General features: G+C 36.6%; 1 protein-coding gene across 2 annotated transcripts; it reads right to left on the bottom strand.

Annotated features, from left to right (window-relative positions):
• Positions 1–2,984: 2,984 nt before the first annotated feature.
• On the bottom strand, positions 2,985–14,738 carry egln3 (egl-9 family hypoxia-inducible factor 3). 2 transcript variants are annotated; one of them, XM_022672946.2, is made up of 5 exons: positions 13,859–14,738; positions 5,284–5,403; positions 5,052–5,188; positions 4,673–4,746; positions 2,985–4,577 (listed from the first exon to the last, which is right to left on the bottom strand). In XM_022672946.2, exons 1-5 carry the CDS (start codon positions 14,357–14,359, stop codon positions 4,549–4,551), a joined length of 861 nt encoding a protein of 286 aa, XP_022528667.2. In that variant the 5' UTR covers positions 14,360–14,738; the 3' UTR covers positions 2,985–4,548. The 2 variants fall into 2 exon arrangements, with proteins under 2 accessions (XP_022528667.2, XP_007240529.1); XM_007240467.4 differs by lacking the exon at positions 13,859–14,738 and adding an exon at positions 10,142–10,833.
• Positions 14,739–20,124: the final 5,386 nt, after the last annotated feature.

Here is a 20,124-nt window from a genome sequence, read left to right as displayed (position 1 = left end):
TCAGAACATTTTGATGTGTCATTTCAAAATAAAGGCCCTTTAAATTATAACATTTATGTAATTTTACACAATGTTTAGACTGTTATTAAAAGAAATCTGTCTGATATCACAGTTCAATTTCAGATAGTCCTGATAGTACACTACTTGTTTCACATAATTACTATCAGAACATTTTGATGTGTCATTTTAAAATAAAAGCCCTTTAAATTGTAACATTTATGTAATTTTACACAATGTTTAGACTGTTATTAAAAGAAATCTGTCTGATATCACAGTTCAATTTCATATAGTCCTGATAGTACACTACTTGTATGTGTCACTCACTTAATAACAGAACATTTTGATGTCATTTCAAAATAAGGGCCATTGAAATTGTAACATTTATGTAATTTTACACAATGTTTACACTGTTATTAAAAGAAATCTGTCTGATATCACAGCTCAATTTCATATAGCACTGATAGTACACTACTTGTATGTGTCACTCACTTAAAATCAGAACATTTTGATGTGTCATTTCAAAATAAAGGCCCTTTAAATTATAACAATATTTTATTTCAACACAATGTTTAGACTGTTATTAAAAGGAATCTGTCTGATATCACAGGTCAATTTCATATAGTCCTGATAGTACACTACTTGTATGTTTCACTCACTTAAAATCAGAACATTTTGATGTGTCATTTCAAAATAAAGGCCCTTTAAATTATAACATTTATGTAATTTTACACAATGTTTAGACTGTTATTAAAAGAAATCTGTCTGATATCACAGTTCAATTTCAGATAGTCCTGATAGTACACTACTTGTATGTGTCACTCACTTAATATCAGAACATTTTGATGTGTCATTTCAAAATAAAGGCCCTTTAAATTATAAAAATATTTTATTTCAACACAATGTTTAGACTGTTATTAAAAAAATCTGTCTGATATCACAGGTCAATTTCATATAGTCCTGATAGTACACTACTTGTATGTTTCACTCACTTAAAATCAGAACATTTTGATGTGTCATTTCAAAATAAAGGCCCTTTAATTTATGAAATGAAATATGAAATTGACCTGTGATATCACACAGATTCATTTTAATAACAGTCAAAACTTGTGTTAAAATAAAAAATATTGTTATAATTTAAAAGGCCTTTATTTTGAAATGACACATCAAAATGTTCTGTTATTAAGTGAGTGACACATACAAGTAGAGTACTATCAGGACTATATGAAATTGACCTGTGATATCAGACAGATTTCTTTTAATAACTGTCTAAACCTAGTGGTAAAATAAAAGATTGTTATAATTTAAAGGGCCCTTATTTTGAAATGACACATCAAAATGTTCTGATATTAAGTGAGTGACACATACAAGTGGTGTACTATCAGGACTATATGAAATTGAACTGTGATATCACACAGATTGTTTTTAATAGCAGTCTAAACATTGTGTAAAATTACATAAATGTTACAATTTAAAGGGCCTTTATTTTGAAATGACACATCAAAATGTTCTGTTATTAAATGAGTGACACCTACAAGTAGTGTACTATCAGGACTATATGAAATTGAACTGTGATATCACACAGATTTATTTTAAGAACAGTCTAAACATTGTGTAAAATTACATAAATGTTATAATTTAAAGGGCCTTTATTTTGAAATGACACATCAAAATGTTCTGATATTAAGTGATTGAAACATACAAGTAGTGTACTATCAGGACTATATGAAATTGAACTGTGATATCAGACAGATTTCTTTTAATAACAGTCTAAACATTGTGTAAAATTACATAAATGTTACAATTTAAAGGGCCTTTATTTTGAAATGACACATCAAAATGTTCTGTTATTAAATGAGTGACACATACAAGTAGTGTACTATCAGGACTATATGAAATTGAACTGTGATATCAGACAGATTTCTTTTAATAACAGTCTAAACATTGTGTAAAATTACATAAATGTTACAATTTAAAGGGCTTTTATTTTGAAATGACACATCAAAATGTTCTGTTATTAAGTGAGTGACACATACAAGTAGTGTACTATCAGGACTATATGAAATTGAACTGTGATATCACAGATTTATTTTAAGAACAGTCTAAACATTGTGTAAAAGTACATAAATGTTATAATTTAAAGGGCCTTTATTTTGAAATGACACATCAAAATGTTCTGATATTAAGTGATTGAAACATAAAAGTAGTGTACTATCAGGACTATATGAAATTGACCTGTGATATCAGACAGATTTATTTTAAAAACAGTCTAAACATTGTTGAAATAAAATATTTTTATAATTTAAAGGGCCTTTATTTTGAAATGACACATCAAAATTTTCTGATATTAAGTGAGTGACACATACAAGTAGTGTACTATCAGGACTATCTGAAATTGAATTGAACACTTTTCCTTTTAATTTATGTTTTTTATGTTTTTTTAACCCTTTTAGATATTCAGTGATGTAAAAAAATAAGAATGCTGCTTTCTATATAGCAAAAAAATCCAATTAACTGAAATATTTAATCGTTTAATTTATTCCCATTGCATTGAAAGCCTGTGTGTTGTATTTTATTTTATATTTACCCTTTTATTTTACTATCCACCCCAAACAGTAAAAAAACAGGACAAAAACATTTCTAAACCAGAAAAAATAGCTTTAACTTTGCATCAATGGCTCTAGCACTACTGTTTTTTGTGTTTTGCAGTGGGCAGGGCCAAGCTACTGTTTTATTGGTTTATAAACTTGTTTATTGGCTGGTTCATGGTCTATTCTGATGGACAACAGCTCTCAAATAATAATAAGTGCAATAAAACATTTAAAAACAAAGACAAAACATGATGTCCATTGTAATGAATAATTATTGTAATTGTATTAAATATTATTACTCTCAGATGACATCTCAGATGTCAGTGTCTTCCACTATCAGCAAGTTACCATATAAAAAAGAAAAGAAAAAAGAAATAAAATAAACTTACACACAGAGACATTTGTATATTTTTTATTTGCCATTTGTAAGAGGCCATTAGAATACTTATTCTCTGAATCTCTCTAAATAATTACAATGTTTAACCTGGTAATGAAACCAGCTCAACAATGTTTCCTCTGTCTGTACAGTAGTGGGTTCCCATCTGATCATACTTCTAGACATCTTTCAAATATAATTTCAAATATAATAAATGGCTGTAACAAAAAAAAATCTTACTCTATTAAACACCACATGTCATAATGGATGAACAAATGCATTTTTACAACAATGTTGAAAAATCTGTGTCCACCATATCCAGCATTGATGACCAGCATGCAAGCTGTCTGACCATTGAAAAAAAACACATGGATATTTAAGCATTCTGTTCTTTTAAAGAAAAAGAAAAATATAGGGTAGATGGGTTATACAGTCACTCACAATAAAGATGGGTCTATTGAACAGAGATGAACCCGAACTGAGGAGATAATGCTAAATTACCCACATATTGTTAGACTGACTATTTTAGTTATTCAAGTGAGAGCTAAGTGACATTTAGTGGCCAAACTTCAACTACAGTACACTTTGTTTAAATGAGCAGACCTGAGCAGACATGAACGCTAATACAGAAGTAACCAGTTAGCCAGTAAACCGTTAATAACCTAATATTTGCTTTGATTTAATATTTGCTATTTCGTGATTTTTGAAGCATCTGATGGGAATATCACTATACATTCATTCTCTGAGATATTACTTTCAAGTTAAAAACAACTTGCTTATCTTTTCATGAGTTGATATGTGAGTATATTGATTCCAATAGACACAAACAATGACAAAGTAAACAAAGCAACTGGACCTTTGAAACCATTTGTGTTCAGGTTCATGACTACCTTCTGTCTGCCTTTGTAGTGTTTGCTGTTCACATGACACATGGCAGTAATAGGTGAAGTAAAACTTGTACATTCCACCCACCTACTAAACTCACCACATGTCAACGGATCAGTAAAAAGAATGTCTTTTTAATGACATATAATTCTTTAGCCATTTAAATAAAAAAAACTATTTAACCATGTAACCATTTTCTCTATACCTCTTTGAAGCACAAAAAGGAAAACGGCTACCTGACGAAACAAAAGCACTGAAAGCTAATATTTCAAACACAGGCTAGAATTTCTTAAAAGAAAAACCAGTGTTATGACACTGTCATATATTGTTTCATTTCATCCATACAAACACACCCACACATAGACACACACACCAATCTAATAATCATGATTATCACATACAAATATATGAATTCACTGTGGTGAAGGTTTTGTTTACAAAAGTAGGTATCCTCCTACAGGACGAATAGCAGCAAAAAGAGAATATACACAGCTGTATTTTTCAAAAACGGCAATGCAACATTGGCTTGGCTGACAGGAGGAGAGGAGGTACCTTAAGTGCACTAGTCACAAAGGGTCAAAAACCCCAAAAGAGATAAACAAACACACTCTCTCTCACACACACACACACACACACAGAAACACACACATAAAAAATCATCTCATTAAAAATCCTCTTTGTGAACACAGCTGTATTCTGCTAAGACGTGGTGCCTCCTTGGGAAGAGGCTGAAAAAAAACAATAAAAACAACAACATTTACTTAAACTTGATTTTTTTTTAGAACTGAAAAAAACAGCTAATGTTTATAATAACTAAACAAACCTATTGAGTCTTTGAATCTTCTTTTTGCTTCTGCCCTTTCTTCTGAATCAAAGTACCACACTGTGATTGCATACCTGCAAAAAAAAATAATAATTTTGAATTTCAAGATATATACAGTAGCTGTAAGCTGCTATAAAAGATAATGATACATTGTGTAATAATTAACTGACAATAGGTATTTTGTGACAATTACACAGGTTCTGCTTTTCTTCAGATTTTATGCTGCATTATTATCTCTATAAATACTAATTTAAATGGTTTTCATTCGGTTTAATTTAGGAATGTACAAACAGAAATAATAAAATGTAGATTCTGCTCAGAGTAAATTGAGGGATTTGTTATTTTGTTGCTGTTCATACACACAAACACATGTACAGACCTGGTAGCAAATGATGGTTGTACTTCATGCGGGTTCCTACGGTCTGACCAGAAGAGCAGCAGTCGATCAAACAAGGGTTCAATGTCAGCTACGTAGGATTTTCCCTCAGGGAATATCCGCAGAACTCCCCCATGCTCCTGTGAAGAAATGGTGTCATTATTTACTGAGTTTACTGTTTATCTGCAGCACAGAGAAATGACATATAGGTTGAAAATAGTAACATCCAGCTTACCATGGCATTCCAGTTTTTGTTCAGGTAGTAGATGCAGGTGACACAGCGGCCGTCTCCATTAGGGTTATCAACATGTTTCACGTAACCTGCCCCATTGCCTGGATAGCATGCTACCATCGCCTGAAAAAGAAAAATACAAAAACAAAATCAGCACTTTTATTTCCCAGCTTTTATTCTGATAATCAAGATGATAACACTAATATGTAGAGTGGACATTGTTTAATGTACTTCTACTGTACCCAAACCACACCATGTCTAAAAATACTCTCAAGCAACACCCATGAGAGCTTTGTTTTTCATCTTAAGACATTCCTTAAGGCGAGAGCAGAATCGTGTTCCAGATAGACTGCCTTTTTCTGCTTATCTGTCTATTTGGGGGCTCTGCCCTCATCAATCAGTAGCGGCCCCAGTGGAAAGTTCTAAAGGTCTGGCAGACATACTTAGGCATGTCCTGAAGCTCGTGAGCCTGCCTGCTGCGTGGCCTTCCCTACACAACACAATATCAACACGCCTCATTCTCACAATGAAACGGGAAGCAGAACTCCCTCCACATCACTTCACCCCCACCTGGCCTCCTGACCTTGCACAAAGTTTAGCACGCGATATAAGCCGCTGACTATACTTTACAGCGTAGGCACTTCCCGCCATTATAAAACCTTGAAGTCAAATGCACGGAAAATGCTCATATTAAATATAAATGACATAGATTTATGCCTTATACTACAATGCTTGCAAAATTAGAAACAGTAGTAGAAATATGCATTCTGTATGGGAAAACAGTGACTACAAAGGATAAAAGAGATAATACAGAACAGAGACTGCAGACATATATATATAAAATACCACTTGTAGAACTACAAGCAGACAAATAAGATATACTTGATGAAATATTCAAAATTCTGCACTATTCTTGAGTCACTTTTTAATGTATTAATGTCTTTTTTCATACACTGAAGCTTTTAGAAGACTTTGAGGTGATATGATATCAAATACTAAGAATTTTAGGAGATTTTAAACAAGTTTTAAGCAATGTGAATTTTGTTTTATTGTTCACTATATATGATACTATAATTTGTGATTAAATGAATTTTAAATGAATGTATTGAATTACAAGATTACTAGTGCTCTCAGACTACTGGAACAAAGTTTTTTTTTTTTTTTAAAGTGAACAGAACAGACAAGAAAGTGCATACAAAATTAATTAAATTAACCCTGCCTAATGATATTCTCTTTGAAATCAAACAGGATGGTTAAGTAGTATCAGTGTCCTTGATTCATAAAAAGTACTGTAATTAATTAATCAAAATAACAATATACTATATAATTATATTCTACAAGAACCCTACTAGGAATATTACATAAGCACTTTCTAAGAATTTGTAGTGTACTGTATTTTTACAGTAATCTATAGTTGTTAAAATTCACTCATTTACTTCATGCAGTGATTACATTTCAGAGGAAAAGCGTGAATAAAAAATCCGTCCAGCTTGCAGGTTTAATGAACTTATTCACTTTCCTTCCTGGAGGAACAAAATATGTGTTACGTGTGACCTAACCTAATCTTAGGCTGACTAATAGCTGCTATTGTGTAAATGTGAAACACTGTTCTAATTTTACTGTATTTGTTTTGTAATTGCTTTGGAATTGTTATCGCCAGTCTATGCTGATGTTGCTTAAGAAAAGGCTGTTTTTAACATTGCTTTTGTAATCTGTTACTGATTACTGCTTTAAAATGGTAATGAGTAATCAGCAAAGGAAACAGTACAGTAGCCTTTCCAACCCTGCCAACACTGGGAATTGGTCTCTATATCTTTAAAGGTTCTGTAATATTGTATTTTAAAACCTGAGCTGAGCCTTGAAACCTAAGAAAAAACATCCCGAACACGTCAGGTCAATCCGTTTCAAAACATAACCCTATTTTCCCTTCATTATAGTCTCGACAGACCCTGCCACACAAGTGCCGCAGTAGCCATTCACTGGTGCTTTTGTTTACATTTCTCCAAACGAGTTTTTATCATGGTCTCTTTCCCACAATAAGGGCACACGTAGGTTTGCCGTCACAGCACAATATAAACATGTGTGGAGAGGTCTGGAAGGAGGAGTGCGTGTGTGTGTGTGTGCGTGCCTATGTTTGTGTGTGCAGCGAGAGAGAGCAGGCCTGGCTGACTGCCAGCACTATGAAGGTTTAATGACAGTGCTACGTGTTGAGCGTGAGGCTGCTGCTATACCCTGCACCCAGTTCAGTACACAACAGCAGTATTCAGCCACAGATCCCAAGCCCCCTCCCCCAGGGGTCAGATAGCAAGTACAGCCCCTTTACACAGCATTCCAGTTAAAGACTACTCTAGAATAGCATGCAAAAAATCTTTCATTTGAACTTCCAAGTTGAACTTTACTTTTTTTTTTTACTCGCTGGTTTATAGGAACTTTTCTTCTCTGAAACGTTACGTATTAACTGGGGGGCCACCGAGCTGTATAGGCTGTCATGCTGGGGTACCCCTATAGACACCCCTATAATCCCTATAGAAGCGCTTCATGTGGGAGCAGCAGTGCAGCGTGACATTCTACATGCTTTCTTTTCTTTCGTTTTTTTTTGCCAAAAGTCTAACCTCCACATATTTAATATATTAACTAAAATATCAACTAAATACTTTGTCATATTCAAACACTTTCATATTTTTTATAATATTGCTAGGTTATACCCAGAACACATTGACAGTCAAGTCAGAAACAGACCCCTCATGCTTTGCAACCATGTTTAGTTTTGCAATTTGCTGCCTCCCATTTATTAGTTTCGGTTGAGTAATTGGATTGCAAACTGTAATCAGCATGAACAACCGACTGCCAACTGCTACCGTACAAATTTCAGCAAAGTACAATGTATTTCTACTTCAACTTTTTGTAGAAATAGAAACAGTTCCATTTTGAGGATTTTCTATTTTTTTTCTCTAGTTTACTTCAATAAAGTTGAAGTAATGTTACTTTGGAAAGAACCCACTTGAGTGTACATTCTTGGTGTAATCAGTTGTTAAGTGTCTTTATCAAGGGTGCAGCTGCAGTGATCAGACGAAGGGCATCTGACCACAGGCACTGGGAAGTTTAGGGGGATGGGGGAGATACAGTATGTACAGGGCTCAGGCAGCTGAGTAAAGTGAAAGCAGCTCACTTACTCACTTCCCGTTACCTCAGCCAAGGCTTCCTGTGAAGTGGAAGCTGTGGGGAGAGTCACGTACTACTCGTGGTGCACTCTCGCAAGGCTAGGGCTGACAGCCTATCTGTGGCATTTATCACCTATCACACCACAACATAACAAACAGCTTCTGTAACTGTACTGAGCACTGCAGATAAAACAAGGACGATGACTCAGCCAAAACACTAAAGAAGGTTTGACATTTCACGTCAAATAATTAATACACTGAACTTTTTTTAATCCATTGTTTTTACTGCATTGTTTATCAGTTTCTGCAGTGGTTTAATTCTGCACATACACAGTCAGGCTGCTGATATCTAAGTACACATTTGTTTGATCAATTAAAAAGCAATATTACAATTTTGCTGAAATTAATGGCAATCAAAAAGCCATTCTTTTCTGATATTACATATTCTGGGCATATTGCCAGAATGTAATCTGTGTTGAATGTGATTATGTGAATTGCCCTGTTAGAATAACAGTCTCTTTTTTTAAACAAAGAAACTTGGCAAGCCTATGAATCACAGTATCTCAAGATATCTCAAGATAATTGTTAATTGAATATTTTTATCACATTTTTATAAAAATGTATTGATTTATTATAAAAATTTACTTAAAAAATTAACTAAAAAAATAAGTACTATTACAAAAAACAGTTAAAAACAAAGGTTTTGACACCCCCAATTTTTTTTTAGGTTCAACAGCAACTCACCTGGTTTACTTTGTTAAAGGACTGATTAGATAAAACTGGAAAATAGTATTAGATATAGGAACACACTCACACACATCAAGCAACCATGTAGAAACTGGAAAGCATTTATTCTTATGTCAGATGTTTATATGTAAACATAAAACCAAACATAAAATGATATGTTCTAATAATTATATTAGGCATATATACAGTTTCTCACTTCTGTTGGCAGCAGTTTAGATATTAATGGCTGTGTGTTGAGTTACTTGGAGGGCACAGCAAATCTATACTGTCATACGAACTGTGCACACAAAGTAACATACCTTCAGTGTTGTCCCATGAAATTATATAATAAAATACACATAAAAATGTGGGTGGTGTAAGATAGGTAGTTTAATCGTATTCGCAATTTAACCAATATATAAGTGCATATGTGTTAAAGTTTGCTTTAAGCATGTTTTTTATATAAATGAATAAACTGTGAATAAAGCTGAGTATTTAACAGACGTTGGCAAGTTCAGCTAAACTGACTATGAGCTATTCCATAAAAGTTTAATCAACTCTTTCATGAAAGCGCGCGCGCTCTCGGTCCTGTAGCAAATTAGATAACTTGGATGTTGAATTGTTTTCTGCGCACGCGCACTGCACATACTCTTCCTCTGAAACAGGTTCAAGTACATCGTTTGTTTACAGTCTGTCATACATTTGAACATTTGGTCAAACTATGTATTTAGTCTCATTTGAACGGGTTTTTAAGTTTGTATGCTAGATTAATCTGCAGAGAGGATGAAAAACACTCGGTTTAAACTCACCTGCACATTATCTAAGCGTACACGTGCACTGTTCAAGTTTGATAGTTAGGTTAGATCAGATAGTCTTTTCCCATGCGTTTAACTCAGAATTAACCACCATTATCAGTTAAATTCTCATCGTTTTTTGCCACACGAGGGCTGTTCTTTGTGCAAAGACCTTCTTACCTTCGACCGCTCACGGATAACGTTTTTGCCCAGTCGCCCGATGCACAGAGAGATCAGCTTATCGATAAGTTTCAGTAAGAAGTTGATAGCCTCCGCTCCCCTCTCGGTTCCGCTGACCCAGGCTATCTTATCGCCCCTTATGTGTCTTTTGGAGACTCCTGAGCCTCGACCCGCGAGCTGCCCGTCGTTCAGAAGTCCGTCGCAGTGCATCTGCTTTACCTGGTCCAGCACTGTGCGCCCAACCCTATCGCCCAGAAAACTATCCACGTAATAGTAGCCTCGATCCAACAGAGCCGGTACGATCTGCTCCAAAGCCAGCTGCTCCAACTTCATGTCCACCAGGTGCTGGATGAACGGCATTCCTGCTCCGCGCGCTCTGTCTGGAGGTCCAAACCCTCAGTTGCTTTCTGCCTATGGCTGCTGACACTGTACCCTGTACACTGTACCCTAACAGCCTTAGCCTGCCTCTCTCTCTGCCTCAGTCTTCTCTCCGAGCCATTCAATACAACACAACACAGCACAAAAGAAGTCGGTTAAAGTGAGCAACTCTGCTTACAGTCCCCTCTGTTTACTTGACGCACCTTGCTGACCTTCCTCCTTCCTACAAACTTGGCTGAAGGAAGAAAGAGGCTTAACCCATGAACACACCCCCTCAGTCTGTCTGAAAATGTGGAACGTGCAGCTCGTGTAGTAACGAGCGATCAGGGGAGGGCGGGGCTGAGACTTTATTATGATGATTAGTATTATATTAAATCGAGTTTTTTTTACACCACAGCTAATACCCCACCGCTCGTAGCTTCTCAGATCAGAACAGTAAGCTCTCTACATTATGTGAAAGAAAAGAAAAAGATAATAAAAGGCTAAACACAGTCGTTACAGGGTCTCAAGTGTCTCCCGCCCCCCCGCCATTGAGGATCCGGTGGAGCGCATGTAGGCTACAGCTCGCGCCGCACGTTCACACCAACACACGCCCGCCTGCGTTTCCCACCCGTATTCCGACATGCCCCGTATTCTCTGCAGCGCTACGATTGGCTACTTGTGTCCCGCCCACAAACACTACCATTGGCTAGTATCTGTCACTCAGGCGCTTCTCCACAGAATGCGGGTGGAGGAAAAATCACAACCCCACCTCTGCTCGTCTCGGAAACGTGTACAATTGCAGCTGTTTCATGTCGCAAAACAGGGAGCATTTTAAGTGGAAAACACCCGAAGACATATAATGTGGCAGCAGAAGAACACAAAGTGTTTCACTGCGAAACCTATTACAAGCGATTTTCACCAGTGTGTGTGTTGGTTTATACTGTGTACTCAGCACAGAACAGTATCTCACAAATATGGTCCATTTTAAGATGATAAGAGAGTGAAGTCTGAAACCTAATGGTAACAGACTTAAAGTAACTATAGTCCACTTCACTAACACGGGACATGCCTCATACTGAATCTAGCACAGTGATTTTTCAAACAACAATTTTCCAACATAATAAAATATAGGTTACTGAATTACTCTGCTAAAAACCTAACTCAAAATATACCCTATATGTTATTGGGTAATATTTGACACTTAATGCTTTTTTCCATCACACAGAGACAGGAGGATCTATAGTTGGCGATTCTGGATAGATAAACTAATGCACAACAGACAACCTGACCAGTCATCACCACCAACATTTACCTATAGCTCTATAAATAAGTCTACTATTCAAAAAAGTATCAGTTTAGTTGATCTCAAACATACCAAGCCAACAAAACCTCAGCTGGCTTAGCCAAAATTCTCAAACTTTCCATGGTCAGATTCTATTGTAATTACAATTTGGTCTATTAAAAAAAACAAAGCTACATGATTTAGGTACTGCCAAGCTATAGAGTATGTGGTTAAGACTAGAGCTTCTAGTAAACTTTTCGGCATGCATCATCCCTCTTGTTTTAGAATGTGAGCTAAGACGAAAATTCTGCTAGACTCATTGGCTTGTTATAAAGTGAAGGCTGCAATCAAGGTAGACCAGGTCACCAGTAGACCTGCCCTATTAAGGCCTCCTTCCCTGTAGCTGACTGGTCACACATATGGAAGAGTCGCTAGCAATCCTTCATGGAGCAAAATGTATGTGCTTTTTTATTTCTTTACATAAATAAATTATTATTTAAAAAAAACTACATTTCAAACACACTTGGCTCTGGGGCTTCATTTCCCACTAAGTTTTGTGGTGCTCTCTCTCTCTTTTTTCCCATAATGTTAAATGGGAGAAGTGAATTGTGGGTAACCAAGGGCCATGACAGATACAATATTTGTGTCCTCCAAATGGGATGTATAGGGTTCTTAAGTTTTGAAACAGCCGTCTATGACGTATAGCAGTCAAGAAATGCAGCCTGTCTAGAAATTGGCATACTATATAGTGCACAGCTTATGGGATCTGCCATGATATAGTGGTGTTCAAAAACATGTGCACATAACAATACATATGCTCCAAAAGCCAAGACTGCATTTGATGTAGGCTGACTGCTAAGTCTTAGAATGCTGTTTCAATTGGAATTGACTGAAAATGGTGGATGTCTAAGCCTTTGAAACAGAGTATGTTTTAAAGTGTTTGCAAATAAAAAACAGGAGTTTTAAACTGCAAATTTCATTGGCAGAATCTTTCTGTGGCATCAACACAAAGCCTCATATGACTGTTCCATGTGTGAACAATAGACTAATGAGAAGGACACTTCTTGGGGCAATGTTCGCCAATTGCTAAAAGTTGAATAGTGCACAGTTTTGGAGACAACTGCTGATTTTTAATGGTGCTTGATTCACACAAGACATGACTCATTGGTACAGCTGACAGCAAATTATGTGCACAATTGTGTTTTTTTCCTATAATGGGTAAAGTAACATAGTCTGCTAATTGGTTAGTTGTGTTAGTTGGCTAATTTTTCTAGTCTTTTCACTGGCTGACATTATGTTTTGTTGTGACATTATGTGATCATATCATGATTGTAAAAATATAGGTCTTTGTTACCTCTGGTATCTTGCATTTAGTCATACTTTTAATATTGTACGTAGCTGTAAATGTGAACAAAACAAACCGAATTAAAACGGTTTTGTACAGTTCTGTATGTGAACCCATAGGGGGCGCTAGGAAAGTTTTTATAGGAGGAGTTTCTTATGTTTGAAAAAGGCATTTAACCAAGCAAAAAGTATTTGCACTTAAGTGATTACTTTGAGTTATTGCAATTCTATGTTCAGACATTACTTGTACTAAAAACTATTGAAGAACGTTCATTCATGAAACAAGCGGTATACTTCTAAAGAACATACTTTAGGAGTTTGTAGTAAAGGTAATGGTTCTACATACAACAAACCGAATTATAGTACTAATGCCCCCTATACATGTGTGTTTGCACCTTTTTACAAACTGTTTTAGCAGAAAAATAAACGCAACACACAGTTAACAAACCAAAGCAAAGTAATATGGTACACTTAAGTAAATGCACAGAAGTCCAACAGTTTGATGGTTTGGCCCTTTTATTTCTGAGAGTGCCATGTTGTAAAACACTAAATCATAATGCATGCATGTGAATGATTAATTATTGCACTTTCTTCAGGCTCCACTGATAGATTGTGGCTGTAGCTGAGCAAATGGTATGGGTTAGAGAGCATAGGCCAGTGTGTTATGTCTCAGTGCTGTCTTTAAAACTTGATGTGAAGTTTAAGAGCTAGGCCTGGACTGGAACACTGACCTTGTGTCTCCCCCGGATCTTGTAGCTCCCAAGTTGTCCGTCCGCCACCGTAATCAGTTTGTCCATCCTGGACAGCAGGAAACCGATGTTGTGGCAGTCCTTCTCGGTTCCCTCCAGCCACGCGATCTTGTCCCCCCGGATGACTTTGCTCTTGTCCGGCGTCTGGCACGCAAGCTGCCCGTCCTGCATGCCGCCGGCCTCGTGGATGCGCCGCACCTCTTGCAGAATTCGCTCCCCGACTCGGTTCCCCAGAAAGTTGTCCACGATGCACAGTCCGTACGAGTTCATGCACGGCGCCACGTACTGCTGCACGAGCTTGTGCGTGTTGAGCCGCCGCCGCTCGCTGCTGGCCGACCGGTTGCTGTGCGGTTGCAGGAGCTCGCGCGGCAGTCCGCCCTCCGCGCTGCCCGAGGAGCCCCGGAGCTTGGAGCCCCGCGCGCCTTCTCCGGCCGCTGCGCCTTCCTCCTCAGCAGCGCCACTGTTCCCGCCGTTCTCCTCCATCTGCCCGCGCGCTACAGGAGCCCCCCTGCGCGTCCCGCTGCACGGGATGGGCACACCCGCGTGCGCTACGTGAACGTCGATCCGTGTGCCCGAGACCACATTTATCACGCGACGCGAGCGCTCGCTCTCGCGCTCGCTTTAGCCTGACTCCCTATATAACATATCAGCTGAGTCATGCACAGGAGAAGACTTATGAGCAATAGATAAACTTCTCTGAAGTGTCTGAAGCTCCGCGCGCGAGTTCCCGTCGGAGCGTAGAGAGGTCTCCCGGTGGCGCGGACGCAGCTGCTTCTGCTTTTACTGCTTAAAATGCCCCAGAGCAGATACGAGGCAGCGAACTGAAAGCAGCATTTTACCTACAGGATCTGCAGACACTGCAGTCTGAGCTCAGCCAGACCCTCAGCTGAGAATGTGGCTGATCTTCACACTGACTTCTGAACTTGATATTGGTGCAGTGAAGGCGGGGGTCTGTGCGCTGTGCTTTTGTTTTGTTTTTATAATAGGAAGGATGGCAGATGGTCTTTTTGGCCTTTTAGGCGTAGTAAAGGTTATTAGCTGATTAGTGTAGCTGACTGTAATACACATTGTCATATAAGTTCAGCTGAACCCACATTAAAGTTTACGTTTAGTTCAATTTATAGTTGGCAGTGAGCATAAAGAAGAATTTCATAAGTTTTTTTTTTCTGAAAGGATAAATCGTGCACATAATTCAGAGTGGGTTGATGTACAAAAAGAGTTTGTTTACAGACTATGTGTCTATTACTACCTGTGGCTTTTGCCTGTATACAGTGGTGATGAGAGGAACCACACACAACACCTTAGCACAAATACAGCAGACATTTCATGACCAGACTGAAGCTAAGCTTGATAATGTAGTGGTAGAACAGTACAAAGTTTTTTAATGACTATTTTGGCACCAACAGACATTGTCCTGCATGGACATCTTCTCCAGGGTAGCAGAATATTGTAAAAAAAAAATAATATTGATATATTCTGTAATAATATATATACAGGCATTTTTACCAGATTTCACCAGAAATGAATGATCTGACACGACATGATTTAAAAAAAATATGTGTATCCAAGAAAAAAAGTAAAATAAACGGTCAAATATACTCTGTATCTGGTTAATAACTCATCTAAACACTTCATTTAGGTAAAAATATTAAAGAAATTCAAACAGCCTGTTAGTAACTGTTTAGTATATTAAGGTAATAATTTGTAGGTTCGCTTCCAGAGGCATTTATCTCATTCATAACATCACCACACTTTGTTTTTTAATAATTTAATTTAATAATTAGATTATGTGAAAAGTTTAGATTTTCACTGAACACAAAAGTGAATTTTTATTTAAAGAAAGACATATTACATTTGTGTACTAATTACTTATACTAACATGTTTTTGAGGATGAAGTATATAAAACAGTACAGATAAAAGTGTCAGACAGAGCAGCCTCTCATTCACACCTATGGTACTTTAACTTTGAATTTGACTGTACATAAATGGACAGGAATATGGGCTACATACATGCAAGTATAAGCATAACATGTTTGGTTGATTAATTTATCACTTAAATCACAGTTCTCCCTCCTTTAAACGCACAGAACCAAAACATGAAGTCGTGGAGTGGGCACAGGTGTGGGGTTTTCGTTCATATGAACTAAGCCAGACCCACTCACCGGTCTGGTTTCAAGAGAAATTAAAAATGTCATGATTAAAAATAGGTCAAGGGCAAATGTTTCTTGTCAAATGTTGGGATTAGAAGTAAAAAGTATTAGGTGAAATAATGTACAAAACAGTAAAGTACAATAACAACGTATATGCTTCATTACTTGCCAACTCTATTCCTTATAATGTTAGTGTGTAATATTTTCTGTGAAAATAGTTTGCTGTACAATCCACAGATGCAAGGGAAATGAAAGGGAATGAGCCCTGTATATGGTGTTAGATGCAGGATTTTGTGGTCCAATTTATTATGTGACGAAATAAGAAGAAGCTATAAGTCAACATGCCAGAAATGCCACCATCTTCTTTGGCAAAAAAGCACATTTTACATTTTTCAACTTTTTGAAAATTGGGGTTGTATATTTTTGAGATCGTTGTATACCAATGAGCAAAACATTATGTTACCTATAACTGTATTGATTCTCTCCTTGCCACCACAACAGCTTACTCTAATCTATAAGATCTCTTTACGAGCAGATACCTCAGATCAGATTTACTATTCCAGTGTAATCCCACAGGTAAAAAGTGCATCCAAGAAAATTGGGTGAAAAAACTCATCAGACCTTTCATTGCTCTATGGTCTAGTTCTAATGCTTGCGCATCCATTGAAGTTGCTTATTGCTGTGCACTGTAACCAAAGTTAATTTGAATGTGTTTTAAATTTGTGGCCATTCTTTCAGTTCAACCCATAGAGGACAGCCTTCATTGCCCTCACACATCAATGAGCCATGAGTGCCCGGTCGCAAGATTGTGATTGGTCCTTTGTTGCACCACTGTTGGTTAACAGCCTGCTCACCTTAGGTGACCCACAAGCTGTCCCAACCCAGTCATCTGTCCATAACAATTTGACACTCGTCAAAGTCATTCAAGTCTTTCATGCATGACCACAGATTGGCTTTAGGAACAGGCTGTTTAGGAAATGTCTAAAACATAACAAGCATCCTAGACAGTAACAAACAGCATTTCAAGATAATCATGGATATTTTAAAGTGGTTATAATGTTTTGGCTCAGTAGTGTACACCTGAGCAAACATCAATAGTCAGCACAACAATCACAAAAGACAGATTCCACAAGAGCGAAACAAGTGTCAGATCCATAATAATTAACCTATAATATGCGTCTAATGATTTTTGTGTTTTGCCATGGCTGGTGAGGGATACTCCAATATAGATTATACAGGACCAAGTAACCTTTTACGGTCCTTCTCTGACTCAGATGCAATATATACATATATATATATATATATATATATATATATATATATATATATATATATATATATATATATATATATATATATATATATATATATATATATATATATATATATATATATATATATATATATGTATATATTGCATCTGAGTCAGAGAAGGACCGTAAAAGGTTACTTGGTCCTGTTTACTAACACCTTCAGGCAGCTGCTCCAGCCCAGTAGAGCTATTATAATTGCAGCATTAGCAGGTCACTCTATTTGCACTATATCTGAGGTGCAAACTCCAGGCAACCCTAGAGCATGTACGTGAGAACATCCCCATCCTGTAGTTTAAACAGTAACCAGCTGCTATTTTCATTCTGAGTCCATGCCAGCAAGATGAATCTGAGAACTAGGTTGAATATCATTGGCTGGTCTGGATGATTACGCCCTCAACACATCCTGCAGGTGGCAAGCCTACAGAAAATAGTATGTGAATCCATTAAACTTAAACTAATGAGGAACATCAGGCATAAATATTATAACCATATCATAAAGAATTATAGTTAAATATAGTTAAACATAATTAGATATTTAAATCAAGTATCCTATATGTAACTATAATAATAACTCAAACTGCAATAAACAATGGGTGATAATGCCTTCTATGACATACTCGCAGTCCCAGTACACGTGACCCCGTGGATCAAGGAATGTTTAACGTCGTACTCGGAAATAGAATGTCCCAATCATCAGGCCTGGCTCCAAATCTGATAATTCACATAGCCATACTATAAGCACACTCTCCAGTTTTCTTTCTCACTCAGAAGATAACACCTCACAACTTATACTGACAAATATTGGTGTTCCCAAGCCATCCCCTGAGGTAACAGTTAATTTTCAATTTAAATACTGGCTATCCCATAACTTTTGGCACATTAGTGTATTACATAGGTATCCACTGAGCCAACCAAACAGCTGAGAGTGATATTTTAAAACATGGATTCCACAAGACCTCTCAATACATCCTGTGGTATCTGGAACCAAGCTTTAGACACTATACATTCTGAACAGGAATAGACTTCTCTACCAATGCACATTAAATGGTCTTAGGGGTCTATGACTCTCTCTCTTGGTAGCTACTGACCACTGCATACCAGGACAGCTAACAAACCTGCCTGCTGTTTGGGAGATGTTCTGACCCAGTTGTATAACCATTACTATTTGGACCCTGTCAAAGTCACTTTTCTTACACTGATACATTTTTTCAGTGTTATAGATTATTAACTACCTGTAAAATAATAAATGCAACTATTACATAATATAATGAATTACTCTTTTAAAGTAACATTTTTGTTACATTAGGATTACCTGCCTTTTTAAAGCCACATACAGTGCCCCCCTTAAACTTTTCAACCTTTTGCCACATTTCAGGCTTCAAACATAAATATATGAAATTGTAAATTTTGTGAATAATCAACAACAAGTGGGACACAATGGGGAGGTGGGATAACATTTATTGGATATTTTAAACTTTTTTTAGAAAGTAATCCAAGGCCCCCTTGCATTAATAATTTGTAGCACCACCTTTTGCTGCGATTACAGCTGCAAGTCGCTTGCGGTATGTCCCCATCAGTTTTGCACATCGAAAGACTGAGATTGTTGCCTGTTCTTTCTAATCTAATCATCACCTAATCATCGGAGTAAATATTTACAGGGAAAACAGAATGAAATCTTACATTTATAATTAATGTAAACATTTGTTTGGATTAAACATGTGGATGTTGGATTATATGTATTGGTAATTTTATTCAGAAAATTCTAAACATTCAGATAAAACAATTTTCATGAATTTGCATATGAATTCCATGGTAATCGAAAGTGGTCTAAACTGGTTTATGTTGGTCTGGTCTGCTTGTGTATGAGGTTTGTTCCAGAATGACAGTGTGAAGGGCTGCTGCGTTTATTAAATGTAAAAAACAAACAAATAAACAGAGAAAACCCTGTCAACTATGTAGTTAGCTTACTAGTTATATGCATGTGATTAATAGGTTCTAAAATATTAGTTAAAAACACACCTGCACACTTGTTTAGCAACCAAAATAAGATTTTGGCAATATACTATCCAGCAGTCAGCAAACCTAGCAAGTCTATCTACACAGATTTAATACTGATTTTTCTACCTTTTAATATTTCTTTCTATCTAAAAGATAATAGCCTATTTGGCGCTGGAATGCACAATTGACAGATATATTCTTTTTCCCCCACGGAGGGCGCTGTTAGACCCAAATAGCTCCATTATGGCTTCAAAACATTAGCAGCAGCTTTGAACACAAATACTTACTCAGTCACTTAGAAACAAACATAATCGGATTAGGGAACATTTTTTTGTCTGTTATGTTTTCACTGTATATGTAACGAATTACAGTTAAAGATAAACCAAAAAAAAAACTTTTGAGAATTACAGTTGAGTTGAGGAACAGTCCGGACTATGTAATGCAATTACATGTAATCTACTACTATAAGCTGGCTGCCTATAATGTAAATCCTACTCTTTCATTAACCTTTCAGTGTTATCTACGTGTTTTTCTGAACTTGGACTGTGGTGTCTTGACCTTGAATGATAGAAAGTCCCTTTTGTGTAAACAAGATTATTGACATACAGAAATTCTTTGAACCCAAAGTACATCAAAACAAGATTTAAAGATATTGTTCTGTAAAGGTCATCAGTCAAACAACAATTGATGCAGTAATTTCTGTGTACAGATTATTACAATTGTATCATTACTTTCAACTCTTCATTTGTAAAGACTGTTTAAAGTTCAAATAAAATGTGCATAGAC

Source organism: Astyanax mexicanus, chromosome 14 (genome assembly GCF_023375975.1).
Source record: "Astyanax mexicanus isolate ESR-SI-001 chromosome 14, AstMex3_surface, whole genome shotgun sequence".
NCBI lineage: Eukaryota > Metazoa > Chordata > Actinopteri > Characiformes > Acestrorhamphidae > Astyanax > Astyanax mexicanus.
Note: the sequence above shows the minus strand (reverse complement) of the source record. Positions and strands in the feature narration are given on the sequence as shown.

Bases quoted from the DNA above. Each gene is read 5' to 3' on its own strand.
- egln3 (XM_022672946.2), bottom strand. From the start codon at position 14,359: ATGGAGGAGAACGGCGGGAACAGTGGCGCTGCTGAGGAGGAAGGCGCA. The intron at 5,404-13,858 runs GTCAGTGTTCCA...TTTCTTTTTCAG, and splicing joins AGATCCGGGGGAGACACAAG to GCGATGGTAGCATGCTATCC. The intron at 4,747-5,051 runs GTCTGTACATGT...TTTTTTTTGCAG, and splicing joins CAACCATCATTTGCTACCAG to GTATGCAATCACAGTGTGGT.